The following is a 22809-nucleotide window of genomic DNA, read 5'->3' on the forward strand; positions in this document are numbered from 1 at the left end:
CGCCTTGCTGGATGTAATAGGCAAAATGTATGCGACACAACTCCAGCATAAACTAATGGAATGGTTTGTTCTAACTAAACATCTAGATGTTAGACAAAGCGGGTTTGTGAAGGGCGTTGGATTTTGCCTAAATCTGATACTCATCAATCTATTGAAAATGGATGTGATTAGGAAAGGCTCAAAAGTGTATCTTGCATTTGTTGATCTGTCTCATGCTTTCGATAGCATAGACAGGGAAATGCTTTGGACAAAATTAAAAACGTGGAATTGCCCTGATAGCCTTCTATCTGCTATTAAAGATCTACATACCAATACTGAAATCTGCATTCGTTTGGACGCAAATGGCACTCTGTCAAAACCCATTCAAACTTTCTGCGGGGTCAAACAAGGGTGCCCGGTGGCAGCTATAATTTTCAATGCTTTCATCTCTGACATTGGTGAAATTTTTGAAAAAACAAAAGGATTAGATACAAAAATAGATGATTCTGCTCTGAACTGGATCCTTTATGCAGACGATCTAGTGTTAATGGACCTTACACCTATTGGATTACAACGGAAACTTCATACGTTGGAGCAATATGCTGGTGACAACGGTTTGCTTATAAATCCAAGCAAATCTGTCGTTCTAACACTACAAGATCTCACCAAACGTGCATCCAAGAAGTTCAAATGGCATTTTGATGGCGAACAACGGCAACAAGTAAAACAGTTAAAATATCTACGTATGTGGCTGAATTCTAACAACCAAATTTGGGACAAAAAAACTAAAGCTAAATGTCGACAACTAAGTGCCCAAGCCACAGTTCTTGACAAAAAATATGGCAAGTTTTCGTTGGTACCCACATTAAAGTTTTATAAACAAAAGGCTGTGCCATCTTTAATCTATGGCGCAGAAACTGCCTTTGGATGTCCATCTACCTTGTGGGATAACCTTCAAAACATTTTCTGGGGCAGAATCTTGAAAGTGGCCAGGGGGATACCTGCTGCAGTGGTGAGATACGAACTGGGGCTAATTTCAATAAATGCAAAGGTTACCAGGAATACCTTGTCAATTTTCCGTAAAATAATTCTACCCATCGGTGCACCACAAATGAAAATCCTCCATGATTTGGTGAACAAACAATCGAACACAGTCTTTGCGGCTTGGATAAACCAATGTCAGCAAATCCTAACAGACATAAACAGTGACATGGTCACATTGGCGGAAAATCCTGATGCTGTAAAGAAAAAATTGTGGGAACATGATTGGATAAGTACTGGCATAAACAGAGCAAAATACTCGCTTATGAAGAATGTTCCATCGGAAGGGAAAGCTTACAATTCTACATACAAATATCTTGAAAAGTGTCCAGACAAACAAAAAAGAACTCTGCTCATGAAATTTAGGCTGAATGAATTTAAGACCAAAGAAGTAATCATGCGATGGCCTAAATATGAGAAGCTGGATCCAAAATGCAGATTCTGTGATCATTATGAGGAAAACATCAAACACTTGAATCTCACTCGCAAAGCTTTCTCTGCGATAAGAATGACACTGTTTGAGCCAATTGTGGCAAATAGAGCTCATCGTACAATGGAAGAATGGTGGGAGGAATGTTTCACGGAAGCTAATAATAAACTAACGTATGCTCTGACATTTCTCCTCAAAAATATCGAAGAAGAACTATCTAAATTTAACCAAGAATGGATTTAATTTGTGCATCCCGTTTTGTTTGATACTTTGCTTAAATCAGTGTTCATTTGATTTTATATTACTTTTAATTGTTTCTATTATGATGTTTTGTATTGTAGGTGATAATTATGTTATTTTCATGTGTAATTGTCAGATGTAGTCATCATTGGTCTCTTTTAAAGGTTTGAACAAGCCAATAAAAAAAATTATATATATATATATATATATATATATATACACACACACACATATATATATAGCACACATACTTTATATTTGCTTACCAAATCATTTTGTTTTGCCCAATCATGGTATCTAAAGTTGCCATTTTACCTTCACCCTGTTATTGGTAAGCAAATCCTCAGTATAGCCTATTTCCATCAGAGCCAACTTACAGTCGATAAAAACCATCTTATAAGATGTTTGGAAGTGCCTTTTCGCACAATGTTATTTAGCACTTCAAACAATAAACCCTTAATAGGATTTGTGTAGGAGCATTCATTTCTTGAGGGTCACCATTGACTAGAAGGATTGCAGACCAAATTCTACCTGTAACAGGACTATAGGCACACACATTGTAGTTTTAAAATTGTTTTCAGTACCAGTCCATCCAATAAATGTAAATGCTTCTCCTCAACCCCCTCTGTCACTTCCACGCCATACGTGATAGAAGGAATAATGCTGGCCTTGTAAAAGTTGATAAGGGGGAGTAGAGAGAAAGATCAAAACTTATTTCTAATTTTCCTAATTTGTGCTACCAACAATACCTGCTGATTTTGAAGGGACATAAAACCAAACTTGAAGCCTGAATTACTGGAGATAGCGAAGCCCAGATCTGCTCAATTCCTTGCTGCCCTCAGACTTTGGCTTAAATGACACTTATGTGGGGGTTTCTTTTTAAACCTCTTAATTGACATGGAAGCTACTTTGGAAACATTGATTTTTATATTTTTTTGATTGAATAAATGGTAAGCTAGTCTAGTGATCTTTGTAAGCCATCTTGCGTGCAGTCTAAAAGCCCAATATCATCAGCAAAATGAGTGCGCTTGCATGGAGATGGCGCAATTTAGGTGGAAAATTTCGACTGTTTCCAACTCTTCCAACAGATCGGAGATGTATAAATTGAACAGAGTGGGCACCACAACACAGCCTGGATTCGATTCCTCGTGTGTAATAGCCTGCAGTATTCATTCATACTTTTAACTATGGGTCAGAGTGCAACTGCACAATAATTTTTAAGAGGCTCCTAGGGATACCCAAATTAAACAGCTTATTCCACAGCTTCTGGCGATCTACAGAGTCGAAGGCTGCGCTTAGATGAACATATGCAGCAAATAGTGGGGAGCAGCCCTTTGCTCTCACTATATGTTTAAAATGAAACCATTAAGGGTAGTACCCAACCCCCTTCTCAAGCCTTTCTGGAAGGGAAGGTACCTGTTAATTGATCTACTCCCTTGCTCTATTTCAGATACAAACAATGATGCAAAGATCTTGCTTGATGAATCGAGCAGGGCAATTGGGCGATAACTGCCCGGTTCTGCACACACACCTTTCTTGTAGTTTGTTACTAAAAAACCCTTGTGCTATGATTTAGGGAGTCAACATTCCTTTATTATTTCACTAAATAGCCATTGAAGCTAAACAGGTCAAACATTACCACTAAGGGTCAAGTTTGAAAGCCGTCAAGCTCTACTGCTATTAGATCTTCATGTGACCTCTTCGATTTCAGTCGCATTAGAGGATCTATTCCATGCAGGGAGATCTTCACAAGAAAACACCAGAACACTTACAGAAGCTCATCCAAAGGTCCTCATGAAATGGTTTACACATTTTCCTTAGTCTGTCGGGTTTACCTTCAGTGCAACCTGGGGCTGAACAATTGTATTTATACATTCCCAAAAGTTTTTTTATGTTTTTAGGTCCAAGATTTTTAGCATGCTAGCACTGTCATTTAAGTCCATGGTCATTCTGTGCCAGATTAGCCAATCTTTTCAATTGCATTTGCAAATTTGAAGTGCAACAGTTTTGTCATTTACTGTAAGAGTGGCATCACTGCGGATTTCCGTGATCAATCTATGAAGCTCTCTTATTTCCCCCGACACACCATCATATCAAATGTATGGGTGTGGAGAACCGGCCTTCCTTAGAAGAAGATAGAACTTCAGAGCTTACTTGGTGTACAGTGAGTGCAGCACCCTATCTGCCGCGCTGGCCACGATCTGAAATAACACTATCAAATAAACGTTCTGGTTCATGTGAAAACCTGACACCACTTTTGAGTCAAAGCAAAGGTTAGTCCTTAGAATCACTGTATCTTTTAAAAATCTCACAAAGGGTTCTTGTGCATAGAGGGTCTGTAGCTTCGACACTATGGGCACCAACGTGATAACCAGAATGGACGCCTTTTTCGAAGAGATGGACTTGAAATGTAAAGCGTGCATACGCTCAAACAGCTGACTCATCACCTTTGACAGAACCATGTTCAGCTCCCACGCTGGCCAGATCTGAAGGCTGGTGAGAACTTCCAAAGTAGCCCTTTTGAGAACAGCTTGATTACGGAGACAGTGAACAATGAATCTTGACCTGGTCTCTCTCCGATTCTTATGATAACACCCTTATCAAAGAATTTGTAGGCCACTAAAAGCTAGGTCCAGCAGGTAAAATGAGACTTCATAAGGCTGGCAAAGAACCAGCTGCAGGTTCAAAGAAATACACCAGGTGCAGGAGCTATTCCACAGGTGCCCTTGCTTCGGTCAGAATGTCCATGCAAACCTGCTCCAATGTCAGATGGCCGAACCCCACGATGTCAGGAGCCATGCTGGAAGACTTAGTGAGTCTTGCCCATGGTGGAAGCAGCCCTCCAGATAAGGTGCGTATAGGCCTTTTTACGCATGAAAATCTTGTAAATACGACAGCATTATTATTTTCCTGTGTACATTTACACACAAGTTTAGAGCAGAGGGCAGTGCAAAGGTCGGGTTACTTGAAAGAAACCAGAAGGACGCTTTTGATTTTTATCTGCATGGATGTAATTGCAAGCCAGGGATAAGTGCCTCTGAAACGGAGTGCATTTCTCTGAAGCTAGAGAAATAATGAAAGGTGTATTCTGCCACAATGCAGAAAGCTGCCACATCGTAATGATTTCCATACAGCTTTTGCACACGTTGGCTGCATGTCACATACTTTTTACTCTCTTGTAAAGGAGAAATGTCCTTTTTACTCTCTTAAAATCCCATTTACCCTCAAAGTTTAAAAATAGGGAGTAAAATACTCCTACCTCAAAATCTTATCTGGAGCACTGGTGGAAGACCCTACCCTTTTTTCTTTTATTTTTTTATTGTGTTTTGATCAATACAATGATCTTTCACATACACAAGTATTACACTTTCATTAATATAAAATGTTAATAATATAAGATCTCAACAATATTACAATAACAATTATTACTATCCACACTAGGAAGGTATGAAAAAGCACAATATACAGATTTCTTTCAACAGTCAAATTTTTTTAAAAGCAAACAATTCATCTGTCCTTAATAAACCCATTTCATCCAGCATTCTTATTACTTCAACAGTTAAAAATAATTAATTCAGTCAATTCCAAATGTCATCAGTTGAACTCGCTTCTCTAAGTAAAAAGAAGAGTCTCAGATGTCGCCTCCTGAAAGACTTAAGCATTGGACATTCAATCACTATGTCTGAGCGTTTGTATTACTCCATGGTCTTTACAGTAATTACAGATATTAAGGAGATGATTACGTTCTTTATCTCATGGACAAAACATTTCCCCAGTGGGAAGAAGATTGAGATGAAAACGCAGAAATTGTAATCTCACCTTAGGACAAGGAAATTGTACCAGATATTTAGGCAGCATTCCGAGAGATTTATCTATAGCAAAGAATGTTGAATGTACGTTAAACCTCCTGTGATATAGTATGGATCCAATCTAATTCCTTCATATTTTTTAACCCCTAGAGGATTGGTAATCATATTATCTTTTTGTTTACCACTTTTATTCAAAATACCAACCACATACATCTCTAATATCCCTAACATGTTCAGGGGATTGGAGATCATATCCTTATAGAAATAATTGTATAGAGAAATCTTGTCTGGTGACCGAATTTCCCCCACTAAAGTTAACACTCTAGATTGGAATGAGACTTAAATAAAGCACTCTCCAGTGAGCGAAAGGAATCTGAAAGTGAAACTGTAACCTGTAGAACGTTGGCTGACAGCACAGTCAAGCTGTGTATGAGCACTTAAAGCAGCAGTATACTGTTGATACAGGTTGAAAGTGATTTACAATGCATTCAAGTGCAAAATAGATTTGTGGAAGTTACCAGCCTAATGGTGAGAATGTTCTATGTATGTGTAGTTGTATAAGACCCAATACAGGAGATATGGGATTGCTCCCCCATTAGATTCAGCGCCATGTCACATAGTAGATCTAGTAAATTTCAGAGGAACTGCACAGAACCTGTTTCTTATACGCACATCTGGTGGGGTTGCCCCAGATTCCACAATTTTTGGTTAGAGGTATGTTCCTTCATAGTAAGAAATATTGGTTACACAATATGAGATGATCCAAGCATATTTCTTCCAGGCATTCATAGCCATTCAACAGAGGTACTAACCACACGCATTATTTTCTTTTGCAATACTGTTTTGGCAGCTAGGTGGAGCGTATCAACCAGGTGGAAGAACCCTCCAGCAAGAGTTTAACGATTCGCAAAAGTTGAGTATGGAAACATGTGTCTAACTTTGAAGGGCCCTATACCCAGGTTTCACAAGTTCTTTTCTAGATTTCACTACCAACGATTGCAATGGTTTGTTCTGACCCAGGTGGGTGCAGGCTGTGGGCTCCAGGTTTCGTTAATGTGTATATGGGATCAGTTATATATGAAGACCTGACCTGCTTTCGCTGTTTTGAAATGTTACTATTCTCATAGGTACTGAATGATGTCATGGTTTGGTGGAGGTGGGACTGTAAGGTGGGATACTTTATTTGATAGTCCTGATTGATTGAGGAGTGTTTAATTCAATGTTGGCTTTGTATCTCTACTAAATAAAAATCATTCACAAGAAAAAACAGGAACATGTTATTTTTCAATATTAACCCCCCTACTGCTGAGAAGAACAAGTTACTTACCAACTGGTAACGTTCTTTCGATTGGATGTTCCTCCAACGTATCATTTTAGATGTATTCCATCCATCTTTGCTGCTCTTCGGAAATATTTTCGGCAGAGGGTGCCGTGCGTCGATGTCGTCGAGTCGATGGTCCCTCGAAAGCCTCTGTCGAGGGTGACGTCATCGGGTGTATAAGTAGCACGCGTGGTGCCCGTTGGCCTCAGTTCTGTTTTTCCCCCTTTTTTTGCCTGAGATCTTGTACTGTGTAGATTGTGCCAGCAGACAGGTATCAGCCTTGCGAGATTTGAGATGGCAATAACCCGGAAAAATCTACAGAGGCGTAGGTTGGGAAGGCGATGAGGAATACGTTCGAGGAACATCCAATTGAAAGAACGTTACCAGTTGGTAAGTAACTTGTTCTTCCAGTGGATTGTGTCCTCCAACGTATTCCTCATCTTAGATAGACTCCCAAAGCAGTATTTTTCATTCTTTCTCTGGAGGAGGGGTCAGATGTTTCCCCAATGCCTTTAAATGGCGGAATAAAGCACTGCTTTTCCAAAAGTCAGCTCCCTAGACTGGGAAACATCCAGGCTATAGAATTTTGAGAAGGTGTGTAGTGAAGACCAAGTTGCTACTTGGCAAATGGACCTTATTGGAACACCTCTTTGAAGGGCCGTCGAAGAGGCGATGCCTCTGGTGGAATGAGCCCTTAACCCTTCTGGTGGGTCTTTTTGAGCTACTCTGTAGCATTCTGAAATGCAAAGCATGATCCAGCGTGAAATTGTCTGTTTTGTCACAGATTGACCCGGTTTTCTTCCTGTGTAGCCTATGAACAACTGGTTGTCCACTCCAAGTCTGGAAAGTCTAGAGATGTAAAAGCTTAAAGCTCTTTTTGGATCCAGTCTGTGTAATCTTTCCTCCTCCTTAGAAGGATGGGGTGGAGGATAGAATGTGGGTAAAACAATTTTCTGACTTAAATGAAAATCAGATATTACTTTTGGTAAAAATGATGGTTTAACCCTCAATACAACTCTGTCCTTATAGAACACAGTATAGGGTGGCCCAGAAGACAGTGCCTGCAATTCGCTCACTCTTCTTGCTGATGTTAGAGCAACTAAGAAGGCCGTTTTCCACGTTAGTAATCTTAATGGACACGTGTGCATAGGCTCAAAAGGAGCACACATTAAGAATTTTAGGACTAAATTGAGATCCCAAATCGGTACTTGAAATGGGTGAGGAGGAAACACATTAGTGAGACCTTCGAAGAATTGTGTTATCAAACGAATTTTGAAGTAGGAGCATTCTTCTGATGAGCGCTTGAAAATGGAAAGCACCGCAAGGTAACCTTTTATTGTTCCGATATTTAGACCTCTATGTGCTAGGGTCAGAAGGAAAGATAGTACTTCTGGAATAGAACATAGAAAAGGATCGACATTCTTTTCTCTGCACCAGTTGCAAACCTTTTTCCAACGGCAACAGTATAGAGACTTTGTTGCTGGCCTTCTTGCCGAAAGCAACACCTCCATAACATCATCTGGAAGGTTCCAATCCCTGTATCTCAGCCTTTCAGATACCAAGCATGAAGGTTGAGTGTTTTGACCTCTGGATGGAGAACCTGACCCTCCATTTGAGAGAGAAGGTTCTCTGTCTGAGGAAGACGTACAGGAGGACAGATGGACATAACTAGAAGGTCCGGGTACCACATTCTCCTGGCCCAATCCGGGGCAATTAGGATCATACAGCTCCTGAAGCGTCTCAGCCTCCTGATGACGTGAGGAATGACGGGAATCGGAGGGAACGCGTACAATGGTGGGAAATTCCACTCCAGCACGAATGTGTCCCCCAGGGCTCCTCTCGGGGGAAATTCCCTTGAGCAATACCTTTCGCATTATCGGTTGGTACTGGTTGCAAACAGGTCTACCTGAGGGGTTCCCCAAAGGGCGAAGATCTCTTGAATGACTTCCTGAGCCAGTTCCCATTCGTGGGACACCGTGCTCTGCCTGCTCAGAGCATCTTCTGCCGTCATATTCTCTTCCCCGGCTAGATGAATTGCTGTTAAAGAGATTCCCTCCTGAATTGCCCAATACCAGAGCTGCATTGCCTCTCTGCACAGAGGTAGTAACCCCACACCTCCTCTTTTGTTTAGGTAATGCATGGCCACTGTGTTGTCCGTCATTATCAGGACATTCTTTCCCCTGACAGAAGGCAGGACGGCCTTCAGCGCTAGTTTGATTGCCCTCAGCTCTAAAAAGGTTGATGTGTAGTTTGGGCTCCGATGGAGACCAACAAACGTTTATTGTCAAATCATTGGCATGAGCTCCCCACCCAAGGAGTGAGGCGTCCGTTACTACTGTGATCTCCGGCCATGGTTGCCAAAAAGGTTCTCCTTTTAGGATGTTCTCTGTACAGGTCCACCATAGAAGATCTTGTCTGATCTTGTTCGGAATCTGAAGAAGATCCGTCATTTGACCCGATGTTAGGCGGAAACCTGTGCAGTTCCTTCTGGGACCACTGCAAAAGATTTAGGACTACAGGTGTTCGGCAGTAAACCCACTTGGTAGCAGTCTGTACCACACAGATTCACTTGGTAGCTGTGGCTGAGCAGTCAGACTTCCCTCAAGAAGAGTTAGACAGTAAACAGAGTATTCACAATAGGTCAAGAGAACACAATAGAACAAAACACTGACCAGGGCTTGGTGTAAAAGAGATATAATTATTTATTTAAAACCACATCTAGAAAAACACACAGGCACTAATAGTAAGCAATTCAAAAACACGGTCACTAAAAGATATACACTCCCTTAAAAGAATATTAGACAAGTCTTAAGTAAAGCCCCACTTATTTTCAGACAGCGGTGAGCGCTTAACTTAGATGGCACTCTAATAATTCGTTTTAAAAAGGGAGAGAAAAGCAAATAATAAATTGAAACAGATCCCAACACTTTTTCACAAACACAACAAGAGAGGAAGGCAAAGTAACAACCTGAATTCAGAGTCAGTAGGCCGGATCCGCTTTAAGAGGATCAAAACGAAATGTGTCCAAGGTCACACAGTTGCAGTGCACGAAAGCCTTGTAACGGTTCAAAAAGGAGTTGGACCAAAGAAAGTGACCAGTTAGAGGGTCAAGGCGGCCAGCCCAGTCCAGAAGGTTAAGGGGTTATTATTACCTTGTAGCAATCTTTAGAAAGGGAGGCCTGGCGGACACGGTACCTTAAAGTGGTGAGAACACTCCAGCGGGGGCAGTTGTGCATGGCAGCGGATGCAAGTCGGTGCTTCGTCCAGGGGAAGAGAGGATCTCGTCGGGGAGGAAGACAGGAGTCCGTTGCACTGCCAGGGAAGAAACCAGCCGCGGAGTTTCTCAGGTACAAGGAGCGGTCCGTTGATTCGCGGTTCAGTGGTAAGTGGCTATCCGGCCGCCGGGGTGCTTGGCACGGGCAGTTCGACCACAAACCGGTCTGGTGTGCTAAGAAAAGAAGGTAAACTGGTTGTGCCCACCAGTCAGGGGAAGAAGCCTCTCCAGCCGGGAGATCTTCTCTGTCGTCGGGAAGTGGTGAGTCGGTTCTGCAAGGCTCCACTGATGGTGTCGTCGTGGTAGGTCGGCTCAGCTTCTCCCTCATCGGATTCTCAGGTCCTGTGGCGACTTCTGAAGTTCCACTCCCCAAAGCCCTGCTTTTATGCAGCATACCCCCATTCACTCAGCCTAGCTGTCAATCAAACATGCTAAGTGGTGAGCCGGCCGGCTCACCACTTGGGCCAATCACACAAGAGTGCGACTTGAGTTACCAAGGTAACTCAGTCCAGAGTGCCTAAACCCCCTCCCACACCCCTTGTGGTTCCCAGACAGAGTGGCACCACTTTTGGAGGCTTCTGTGGAGAAGCCCGCCAAAAAGTGGAACAAAGGGCTCGACTTGGGTTGGGGTCACAGAAGAGAACACAAACGCCATTTTAGAATCGAGTCCTGGCAAAAAATACCAACCGGCGAATTAATATTAATTAAATAAACCGGCGGTATGTTCGAGGCTATGAGAATTAAATAATTAAAGTTGGTAGCCTCGAACAATGGGAAAATCCCATAGGGAAATATTCGCGGTCGAATATAAAAAGTAGTATCCACTGCCACCAGCCAAAACTCGATCAGGGGGGACGGAGACGTGCCCCCTCGATTAACAGACCCCGGGCCAATCGAATTGCCCCGACCAGTACGTCCACAATATGATGGTTTGTACTGGTTTCTGTTAATAATTTGGGACTAGTAAAGCCAATGGTGACTTTACATGCCCTGGGAGAGACAGTAGTTAGTCCCAGGGTATGGAGTCTATGGTGGGGTGTCACTAGGACACCCTGTGTTACTGCATGGAAGGTGCTGTGTAACACACATAGTAAAAACACATGAGACCCTATGGAGTAAAGGACCCCATAGCCCAGAAAACACATTAACAGTCAAAGGAACACCATAAATCATGTCCAAGAGTGGGAGAAAAAGAGCCTCACTCTTGGCAGGAGAAAAAAACAAACTCCAGAAATCCAGCAAAGCTGCTGGGGGACTCACTAGGTTAGGAAATTCAGCCTAAAGAGAGAATTCTCCCTAACACCCGAGAACTGGGACCACTGAGTCTTTAGAGCCCATTGAAGGGATCTCATCCTCAAGCGTGCCTCTGGCACCAGGAAGATGTGGGATGCCATGAGGCTGAGCAACCTTAAAAGTCGTAAGCCTGGAGATTTTGGGCATTTTGGAATTTGGAGACCATCTGAAGAATGTCTTAGGCAAGCTCTTTCCCAAGGATGTGTCTAGTACAGCTCCTATATACTGAAGCTGTTGGGAAGGTGTCATCTGTGACTTTTTGAAATTGAGGGAGAAGCCCAGTTTGTGGAGGAAGTGGCAGGTGACTTTCAGATGATTCAGTGCTTGCTCTGCAGAATGCGCTCTGATCAACCAATCGTCCAGGTAGGGGTAGACATGAATCCCCCCTCTCCTGAGGTGCGCTGCCACCACTACCATTAACTTGGTGAAGACCCTTGGGGCGGAGGTCAACCCGAATGGCAGGACTCAAAACTGATAGTGTGAGTCGCTAACTACGAACCTCAGGTATTTTCTGTGTTTGAGATGAATCGGCACATGAAAATAAGCATCCTGGAGGTCCAATGACACCAACCAGTACTGAAGTTGAAGGGCCTGAAGGATCTGAGAAAGGGTAACCATCTTGAACTTGTCCTTCCTGAGGAACTTGTTCAAGTTTCTTAAGTCCAAGATGGGTCTCAGTCCTCCGTCCTTTTTGGGGGTCAAAAAATACGGGGAGTACCATCCCTTGTTCCTCTCCGCTGCAGGTACTGGTTCTATAGCACCTTTCTCCAGCAGGGTTAGAACTTCCTGCTGTACGAGCAGGTCTGAAGACTTCAACGGGTGTCTCCCTGGTGGATTGCTTTGAGGTCGCTTTAGAAATGGAAGGCAGTAGCATTGGGCTATTATTTCTAGAGCCCAAACATCTGAAGTAATGCCTCGCCATTCTTGCAGATGCTGGGACAGCCTGCCTCCTACAAGTGTTTTGTGATGCAAGACCTCAAAGTGGTTTTGTGGCGGATGTTGCAGCCGCTGATGGCAGCTGGAGTCGGCTTAGCACGTTTTCCGCGTCCACCGCGAGTGGCCTTTTTCTGGCCCCTCTGACTGGCCATTCCTCTCGCCTTTCCATATGAGGTGTAATAACGATAGGATCGTCCCCTCCATGACTGTCCTTGCGCACGAAAAGGCTGAGGTTGCCTAATAGCAGCTCCTAAAGATTTGGCAGCTGCTTCACCTCTCAAGGCTCTCGTCAGCCTTGTTGCCAAAAAGGTGAGACCCGTCAAAAGGCATGTTCAAAAGGCAGTTCTGTACGTCCGGTGCAAAACCCGACTTCCGTAACCACGCAAATCTGCGCATTACCGTGCTAGTGCCCATGTACCTGCTTATACTATCCGCAGTGTCCAATCCAGATTGAAGGGATTCTTGCATGGCTTCCTCTCCATCTCTAACGATGGCTAGGAAACCTTCCCTTTCTTCCCCTTCTGGTATGTGCTCCGCTGCCATTGCGATGCACTCCCACAGAGTGTACGAAAATTTTGCCAAGGCACATGTGGAGTTGGCAGATTTTAATGCCATGCTCCCAGCTGAAAATACCTTCCGTGCCCAACCATCCACACGCTTATCGTCCCTGTCTGGAGGGATAAAAGGGTACGCAAGTTTGTTGGAAGCTGTGGCTGCCTGTATGACCAGACTCTCGGGAGTTGGATGTTTTGACAGATAGCCGGGGTCGCTACTGGCCAGGCGGTATTTTGATGCGAGGGACTCATTTACCAGAGGAATAGAATCCGGAGTTTCCCAATTCTTGGCCACCATGTTTTGCAAGGCTACATGAAAGGGTAGTACTGGGTCTTCAGTGGGACCATGGTCCAATATGTCTGTTAAATCATCTTGGACGAATTGGGCTGGTGGTTTAGCCCATCCCAAGTAATCTACCACCTTGGTCATTAACTGACGGTATGATGGACTGGCATGCTCTCCTGGATCTGGTCTACCAAAGTCATTCTCAGGAGATGTGTCGATGCCACTTGCATTGTGTAAAGACTCCACCAAATCCCTCATTCTGCTTTCCTCTGAGATCAAGCTTTCTGGGACATTTGAGGTGCCATATTCCAACCCAAAAGGTACATTTTCCTCATCAGATCTCTCCTGTTCCTCAAAAATGGAGGTCAGGGATTTGAAAAACTCCTTCCTAGGGAGAGGCTTGAAAACCTTCTCTGGGAGAGGAGGAGGAAGAGGTGTAGTACCAGACTCTGAGGAAATTACATGTTTTGTAACCTTCTTCTCTTTTTCTGGCTTCCCTGGCTTGGCTGGAGCCTTTGGCGCTGAGGGTTTCGGCGTCGATGTCAATAAAGGCATCGACTGCGTTGACGAAATAGTAGTCGTCAATAGGGTCTGCTTCGAGGACGATTTTCCCTTCGAGGTGTGATAGGTCTCAGACGGCGTCAGTGACCTCGAGCGGTCGACTCGAGCGTTTTTCGCTCGGCGTCCTGGAAGGTTCCCTATCCTTCCTTTTTCGATCACCCGGGCTCGAGGGCGCGCGAGTGTCGGAGCGATGACGCTCCCAGCCGGCTTCCGAAGAAGGCGCGGACCGAGGCTTCGCCTTCTCAAACAACTCCATCATTTTGACCCTGAATGCTTCCCACTCTTCGGAAGACGAATGTTTCGTGGGGCATTTCATCCTTTTCAGAGACTCGTTTAACGACGAGGTGGAGGGAGACCTGTGGCGTCGTTTCTTCGATTTTTTTGACGAAGACGACGAGCGATGAGAATCGCTTCGGTACCTAGATTGATGCCTTTCGCGTCGAGGAGATTTCTCCTCATGGGGTCTCAACTCGACGCTAGAGGCTTTTCGATCGTTTTTTTGACCTACCTGTAGCTTTCCTCTCCTTTCTCGCAAGGCCTTCCCCGTCATCGCCTGACACTTCGAACAGGCCTCCATGTCGTGGCCTTCTCCGAGGCACCACAGACACTCACGGTGTGGGTCCGTGATCGACATTTTTGAGCCGCACGACTTGCACTTTTTGAATCCCGATCTCAGGGTCGTGGTCAGCGTCAATGACGAGGACATATTTCTTCTTTGTATATTATACTTCACAGAACTCGAGGCACGCCGAATGTCTGAAGCAACGTATACTGTGGAAAAACGGAACTGAGGCCAACGGGCGCCGCGCGTGCTACTTATACACCCGATGACGTCACCCTCGACAGAGGCCTTCGAGGGACCATCGACTCGACGACATCGACGCACGGCGCCGTCTGCCGAAAAAATTTCCGAAGAGCAGCAAAGCTGGATGGACTACATCTAAGATGAGGAATAGGTTGGAGGACACAATCCACTCGAATGTGTATTTCAAGTTTGCGGCACTTCCCACTGCTAAGAACATATTATAAATGTTGTTGGGGTAGTGAAAAGCATGTGACCCTATAAAGACCCAAAACTGAAAACATGTGCCTGTCGGGTATACATGTGACCATCTATACTGACCTGTCCACATAAATGTATTTTTAAATCTCTCATTGTATCCATTAAGCTGAACTATATAGATTCTGGCACAGCCTTACTGGCGTTTGGAATGTTTTGACAGGAAATATCACAGTTTTTCTGTAGTCCAATTCACTGCTGCTTTTCAGAGAGATGTTTTATCACCACGCTCATCCAGTCTCTGAGTCACCCCAACCTCACTGCTATGGTGGGCACTGGAGTTATGTCTCACTATCAACTGAGCATGGCATTATTGCAGCAGAGAACAGACGGCAAAACATGCATATTCAAAAAGCTGTTGAACAGTGCACCAATCCACATAGTTACTCACAAGGGTCGGTGTTTGCTGGAAATACTTTGTCTTCTGGAACCTGATGTGTCACAATACAAGATTCCTCTCTAAAGTTTGGTAAAGTTGTTGGTATAGCCATGAGCTGACCTGAAGATGAAATTAAAGTATGTATAGATTACAGCCAGTGCCTGACAATTTCATTTATACTAAAGCAAACTTTTCCTTTCATGTATTATCATTAAAGGAGTGGTCACCAATGTTCCCTCTAAGCTGTGTGCATGTGCACTTGCCCAGCTACCTTCTCAGTCCCGCTCAGAAGACTTTTAGCAGCGTACACAGACAATTCCCATCTTTATGGCACAAGACACAGCAGTTATCTGGCATTTGCTTTCTCTCCTAATAAAACAAAATTATACTAACTAGTCTTTATATTCTGGTCTTGCCTATTTACATTACACTACTAGGAAAGTGTGAATTTAAAAACTTAAAACCCTAAAACAGACTACACCCTCAGGAGGTTAAATCGAATATGAAAAAGTGGCCCCATGAACAGAAGATCTAACTCAGATATGCCCACAAACATCAATGAAGTAACCTTCCATTGCCACCCATGACTCCTATAATTGACTCTACCACACTTGTACCTTGTACCCATAGTATCTTCTGCCTCGGGCCACATTTAGATACTACCAGACAACCTTGCCTCTTCCTATGTTGGCTCTGTGAAAGGTTACCAGATTTGTTCCTACATCCACTTGTTTTATGTTTGTTGTAATATGTATAACATTTAAGCACCAGAATTCGTGTTACTCACTGTGCCTTAGCAAAAGCATCATCCACAATATATAACCCAACTGTGAGCTCAAACATCAGATACTAAATATTCAGTAAGCAGGCTACTTGGATGTGTAACCTCACCCCATGCTTCCTATGTGTACATATGCCACACAAGCGCTTTGAAACGGTACCCTTGCAAGTTAATTTATTATTAAAATCAAATATCAATTTGCCCTCAAAGGATTTTGAGTAAGCAAATGACAAACTCAGTCTCCTACTTCAGCATTGCTAACATTACCTTATAAGTGACGAACCACATTGCAATAGCATTTATTTGGCCTGTAATGGCTAATGGACAAGGACAATGCCTAGAATTACTTGTACATTTTATTAGGGCAACAGATATTCAGACAGCTAGAATACTCTTCGCACAATCTGCATCCTTTCCAAGTTTTCAGAGTTCCCTAGGGCATGGACCTTAAAAAAATTATATGGAAACTCTCTACTTTTAAAAACAAATTTACAAAAATTGTTTCACTGAGCAATTGTATAATCCTACCCAATAGTATTATGGTGATGGAGGAGATGCTTTACCAGTATGTGTATTCTGCATAAAAGCACTAATATAACTAGCGCCTGGATGCCTCAGGGTGTTGTGCGCTGTAAATATATGCAAAATAAATAAACCTCCTTCAGAGGTCTGTTAACAGAGTATCAAAGGAAGTATTGTAATTACAGTGCCTAGATGTTGAACAAACCATGTATGAAGCGCTACATAAAGTTAAATACCTATATGGATTATCACAGGGAAAGGTTTTGCTGAGTTTCTATTTCAATCATAAATGTAACTTTCATTTGTTTTTGAACAGCCCTTGCATTTCCTAGAGAGTCAGGTTTTGGATGTTTTAACTGCAGTTTTTATTTTTGTATTCACATTTTTATTAGATTTTAAACATAATAAACAGTAAAGAGTAGTCATAAAATGAATTAATCAAATATGAATAAACTAATAAAAAAGCAACATAAGATTCATCACAGGGGGTACAACAGACGTCATAGTTGCACAGAAACTCTCATATTGTCAAATCCAGGAATCTTCCCAAAATCTGATCAAATAAGCTCATCGTCTTATCTTTGAAAAGGATAATTCTCTCCATTCTGTCCACCTGTCTTAGCTCTGAAGTCCATTCAAAGAAATGTGGCCTCTCCACGTCTTTCCATTTCATCAGAATAGCTTTCTTTGCTGAATGAGCTGCTCTAAAGAACCAACATCTTTGAGGGTATGTGATATCAGCCACCAATTCATCTTCACCTAAAATCATACTTATATAGTCAAATTCAACATCAAGCATGAGAACCTCATTCATTTTCATCGAAACCTTCCTCCAAAAGCAACGTAGCTCATAACACTTCCAGATCATAGGTTAAAACGTTCCTTTTTCATGCTTTTTGTATCTCTAGCATGCCTCTGAGTCAAGAAGGCCCCTAGCGTGTAGTCTTTCAGGTGTCCAAAAGACCCTGTTTAATATCTTGATCTGACAACTTATCTCATCCAAATTTAAAGATGTTAGAGCCACATTCTTGCATATGTTTGCCCATCTATTCTTACACATCTCTGTGCCTAGTGTTTTAGACCATTTGACCAATAATTCTGAATTTGGCTCCTTGTATTGATTCAGCTTCTTGTAAACTTTAATTGCAGTCTTGAAGATTTCACAGGCTGGAACACCTGTGATTGGTGTAATGACAATCACTGACCCTTGAGCAAATACTTTGCTGCCACTGACCATTTATAGTAATCTACCCCATTGACTGCAAGGTTGAACAGATGTAAACTAGACCGTCCATCCTCATAATTTTACACACTGTTTTTATAATTAGTGTGTAAATTAAATTATAAGTGTAAAAATGATCTGCCTCCGCATGATTATGCACACAGCATAGGAACTATGAAAAATACAAGTGTGCAATACTTGTTTGCTTTCACTGGAAAAATAGCATAATTTGTTACACAATATTAATTCTCAATTGCAACTTAGTTTTCCATCTTATTAATTTTCCAATCCTAAAATGCTAGGAAAACAAGTATGCACAGTGCTTGTGTTTGTTCCATGAGCAGCAACACAGCAGAAGCTGAATGGAAATAAATCATTCCTTTAATCACGGTGTGCAGTTTCTTTTTTTGAAAGGCTTCAGAGAAATCATTCGGTTTCAGAGGCTTTTCTCCGTGGTTTGCAATTACATCCATGTAGATAAAAATCAAAAGAAGCCTTCTGGTTTCTGTCAAGTAACCTGACCTTTGCACTGCCCTCTGCTCTAAACTTGTGTGTAAATGTACAAAGGAAAATAATAAAGCTGTCGTACTTGCAAGATTCTCATGCGTAAAAAGGCCTGGTACCCAACTTATCTGGAAGCCTGAATATGTTCATTGTTTACTATTTTTGTTTTGAACAGTTAGCTGTTTTTAGGGAGTAAAAATGTGTGCCAGTATGCCTCTTGGCTGCTAGACTGGTTTTGAGTAAGTGTTGTCACAGCTTCGTACACAGGACAATGTAATGTGGATGGTAAGAAGCGGTACAGTAATTCTTATCATAGTCTGTGGTGCAGTTATTCTGATGCAATTTTCATCCTTACACAAATTATGTTCTCCTGGCCTTTGAATTACTTCATAATAATGGAGGTTCTTTCTAGTTGGCATTATTCCATCTGCAAATATTGTGTCCTGTCTGGATTTTTTGCCAGCCACATCAGTAACGAGTGATATTTGTTTTTTGTAATATAGATGCGTTTTTTCCAAGGGAATAAAACACTTAATGCAGGTGTCGAAAGTTCAAGTAGCAAGTTACTAAACAGCCATAAAAAGTTAGTCTATCTTTGGAAAAAGTTATGCAAATAACACTGTTTACACTGATTTGTAAAGAGTTGCAGTAGCTGATGGGGAGAAACTCCCTTACAAATGCTTTGTGAGTATGCATAGTTAGTGAGCTAGCATTCCCAAAGTGGCTTACCTCATTAGTCAGTTGTGCACATGGAAAATTAGTGCACAAAGGCCAGCCATTTTCGCACACAGAGAAACTAAATCAGAGGGAACATTGGTGGTCACCCCTCGCACGTTTCTTGATCAGTTGATTATACATCTACTTTGCACCTCAAGGTGATGTATTGTAAGTGTGCCTTGAACATTGTGGGCCAGCATTGTGAACAATGGCCATCATGTGGTAACAGACAGTCAGTCCCAGGCGAGCTAATGTTTACAGCTCTCACAGCACAAACCGAAGCCCAACCCTCAGCTGTTGAAGCGTTCGGCCGTCGGATGCAAACGCTCTCTCAACAGTATTACGTAAGCACTTCTTGATATTAAAGGATTTCTACTGTGATGTTGCATATGTTGGCAGCAGTGAAAAAGGGTGTGGTGGGCCCTTGTTACATGGCTTCCATCGACATGTTGAGCTCCTTTGACACTGTTAGTAGGAGTAAGATATGGAGTAAATGTATTTCTTTGAATATTCCATTGAAATACGTCCAACTGCTGGCAATGCTTCACTTCTTGTAGGGTTAGGTTGACCAGGGAGGGTGCTATGTCAGCCCCAGTGCCCACTCTGGTTGGGCTGAAGCAGGGCTATGTCCTGACGCCCTCTCTGTTCAATCTGTATACCTCTGACATTGGCGGTCTATGGGATCAGGGGGTCACCTGCCCTGGTAAACTGGGGTGTATGAACTTGAATTGGTTGACTTTTGCGGATGACCGTATCACCTTTGACAGAACCCCGATTGGATTTCAAAGGAAACTAAACCTCTTTTTCAACTATGCTGTTGACAACAATTTACTGGTCAATGGAACTAAACCTAAGGTTATAATATTTACAACTAAAATATGACCGAGAATACTTAATTGGAAGGTGGGTACTAACCCAATGGAAAGTGTTCTGTCAATGACATACTTGGGCTACGATCTGCCCAAAAAAAACTCACATTTTGTGTGGAGAGCCAGCTTAAAAGGTAGACTTGAACCCTTGCTCTCTAAAATGAAGAGAATCTACACGCAACTGTGCAGGTACTCTCTATTGCCCCTTATTAAATTCTACATGTGCAAGGTTGAACCGACAATCCTATATGGACTGGCTCATTTCTCTTGCTGAAATGGGCCCCTATCTGAACAGCACACTAGGTATACTTTGAAAGAAGACCTTAGATTTACCTACTCCAATTCCAAATGCGGTCATTTGGCATGAGTTTGGTTTAATTTCATTGGCTAAAACGGCTACTTGGAGGAAATTGTCAGAGTATGCCAAATTCCTAAACCCATCTCCGAACTTACTATACGAGGGTCTAGGCGCAGACATGCTGCACGACTCGACTTCAACTATAACTGACTTTAAAAAAAGATGGCCACTACCTTAGTGCTGATAGGGTCCTCTGAGGATGAGCTCTCTGGGAGACCAGTAGTCACCAAGAAGATGCTATTTCTGTTGGATTGGGCTGAACCAGTAGACTCTCTGGATGCTTATTCCACTTACAAAAAATATGCTAGGTTCCTACGAAAAAGAGAAGAACTGCCCAACTGTATTCACTTATTCCCATGTCCTAAGGCATGTCCTAAGGTTCGTTCAACGTACATTAGTTTTCGTTAGAGCCAACTTTCAACTCTGGAGCACATGGGGAAATGGGACAAGTGTTTGAAAGCCACTCACTGTAGGTAATGTAATGACGAAGGTACAATAGAAACTATTAAACATCTATTCTTAGACTGTTCAGCGGTGGTGGACTTAAGAGTTTTTCATTTTCGCCAACACGTCTCAAGTGAGTTATTTTGGTCCAGGTTGATGTGGGGTATTGGTGTAGCATTGATTCTTGCAATGAACGGTTTCCTACTAAAAACTCTGGAAAAAATGGTTGATTTTAAAATTTGACAAATTCTGTTAATGTACTGATATGTACTATGTTGTGGAAACATTCTTTTACCTTTCCTCCTTTTTATTGTATTTGTATTGTATAAACTGTATTTGTGAAAGGTTTATTTTATTACCAAAAGCTGGAAGACGCTCTTGCCTCCAATGACTGCCCTTTGCATATCTCACATTATTATCCGTGGATGTGTTGAATGGCTTGTTTTCACTTATTTAAACTATTTTAAAGGCTACAATTTTGCTATATCAAATCCCTTTCTACATATTGGTGAAGGTACAGAAGACTCCATCATACTCTATATTAGACTGCCTCAGATACATCAAAACAGTCCTAGGCCCTAGAGGATGATGGAAAGCGGTGGGGGCATTACTCTTGCTCTCCATGTACCTCCGGAGGGACTCCTGGGATTGCCTACTGCCTCTATTGGGATTAATGACACCTCTTCCTGACCTCTGTACTACTAACTCTGCTGCCCTCTTCTCTACCACTCTCTCACCTGGATGCATCTCCTCCTCATCCTTCTCCACCACTACTGTTTGCATCACCTATTTTAACATCTCCACCACTCCCACATGCTTCCTTTCCTCCTCAACCACCCTCGCCTGCATACAGCCCTTTCTACCTTCCTTTCCCCTCCTTCTTCCTCCACTCATCATCATTACCATCCTTCCAGCCGTCGCTTCTAGTCCCATCATCAACACCAGTACTACAAACAGTCCTGTCTGTGTATACTACATAACTGTGACTGCCTCTTTTTAGATTCAAGATGTGTTCCACGTCCCCAGGGGTAACACCCCTCCGTACACCCCTGTACTCTTCCCCCCCCTAGCCTGAGAGCATCCAAGCCCTTTGAGCTGGCATCTTTTAACAGTAGTGCAGTACTCTGATTTACATTTTGCATGTCCATTGGGATTAGTCCATTGTTGAGTGCTGTTGAAAACCCATGTTTTGAGAGATTTGCGTAATTGGAGAATTGTTTGGGCTATCTGAGCCAATACTCTAATTGAGTTCCAGAGGGTTGTCATGTCCTCTCTTTGCATACTAGTTGTGATTCGAGCCAGATGGGCGACTTGCTGCACAAGACGCGTGCGTCACTGGGTATGTGGAGCTTAGCTGCCGAATATGCTGGTGTGCTTCTCTGGACTGCTTTGTAGATGGTACATGCAGTTGTACTCAGGGGTCCTTCGATCACACCATATAAAATTCATACTCAAAAAAGAGCACGAATTGGGCCGGAAGCAACACTGTTTATTACAGCTGGGCAAGCACAAATCAAATAGAACAGTGAACTAGAACTGAATGACGAAAGCCAACATCTGTTCATACAGTGAACGTTACAATGGTCAAAGCATTTGACACAGTTACAGTTTAAAGGTTTGCATTTCCTACTGTTCCGGAGAAATTAATTGGCTATGCTATATCATATCCTTAGAACTCACGTATGTTAGTAGAAGCTGATTGGAGATAAAAGATCAACAATATCCCAACTCATCGCTTCCCCATGTTGCACCACATCGATTTTCACCCCACCCAGGAACAGTTTGCAATTAGTAGAATAACATTTGGGCTGACCGCTGGAACTTTATTATAGTACCATTGGTCAGCACCATTGAGGGAAGAACATGAGCCACCCTGCTTTTGGTGGGAAGGGAGAAATTCACGCGGTACCGGCTAGATATTGGCCTTCACAAACCATGTAGTGGATACTCTAAAGGCTCGACACCTACCAGTGACATTGAAACGCACCTTTTGATTGACCCTTCCAGGAACACCACTCCGTCCAGTTTCCCTTTCTCATAGCCACCTGCCGATAGGCACTTGCGGCCCTCTGAACAGTTCTCTGGCTCACATCCACTTTCCCTCTACTCCAGAGAGCCTCCAGGATTGGCTTGCCGCCCTATCATTTTGTCTTAGCTGCTTCAGTTGTGCCTGTGCCGCGCAGCTTGAGCTCCGCTTCCCCCTCCCTGACTCCCTGGACCATCCTGGGG

General features: G+C 42.8%; 1 protein-coding gene across 2 annotated transcripts in view; it reads right to left on the minus strand.

The window, feature by feature from the left end:
* LOC138567581 (zinc finger protein 665-like) overlaps positions 1–22809 on the minus strand; it is a 728415-nt gene that overhangs the window by 395442 nt on the left and 310164 nt on the right. For both annotated transcript variants that reach the window (XM_069645953.1, XM_069645952.1), the window contains exon 7: positions 15176–15283. In XM_069645953.1, coding sequence (XP_069502054.1) covers positions 15176–15283 — 108 coding nt within the window. The remainder of the gene's footprint in view (positions 1–15175; positions 15284–22809) is intronic.

This window comes from Ambystoma mexicanum, chromosome 2p, assembly GCF_040938575.1.
Source record: "Ambystoma mexicanum isolate Mex_15411 chromosome 2p, UKY_AmexF1_1, whole genome shotgun sequence".
In the NCBI taxonomy this organism is placed as follows: Eukaryota; Metazoa; Chordata; class Amphibia; order Caudata; family Ambystomatidae; genus Ambystoma; species Ambystoma mexicanum.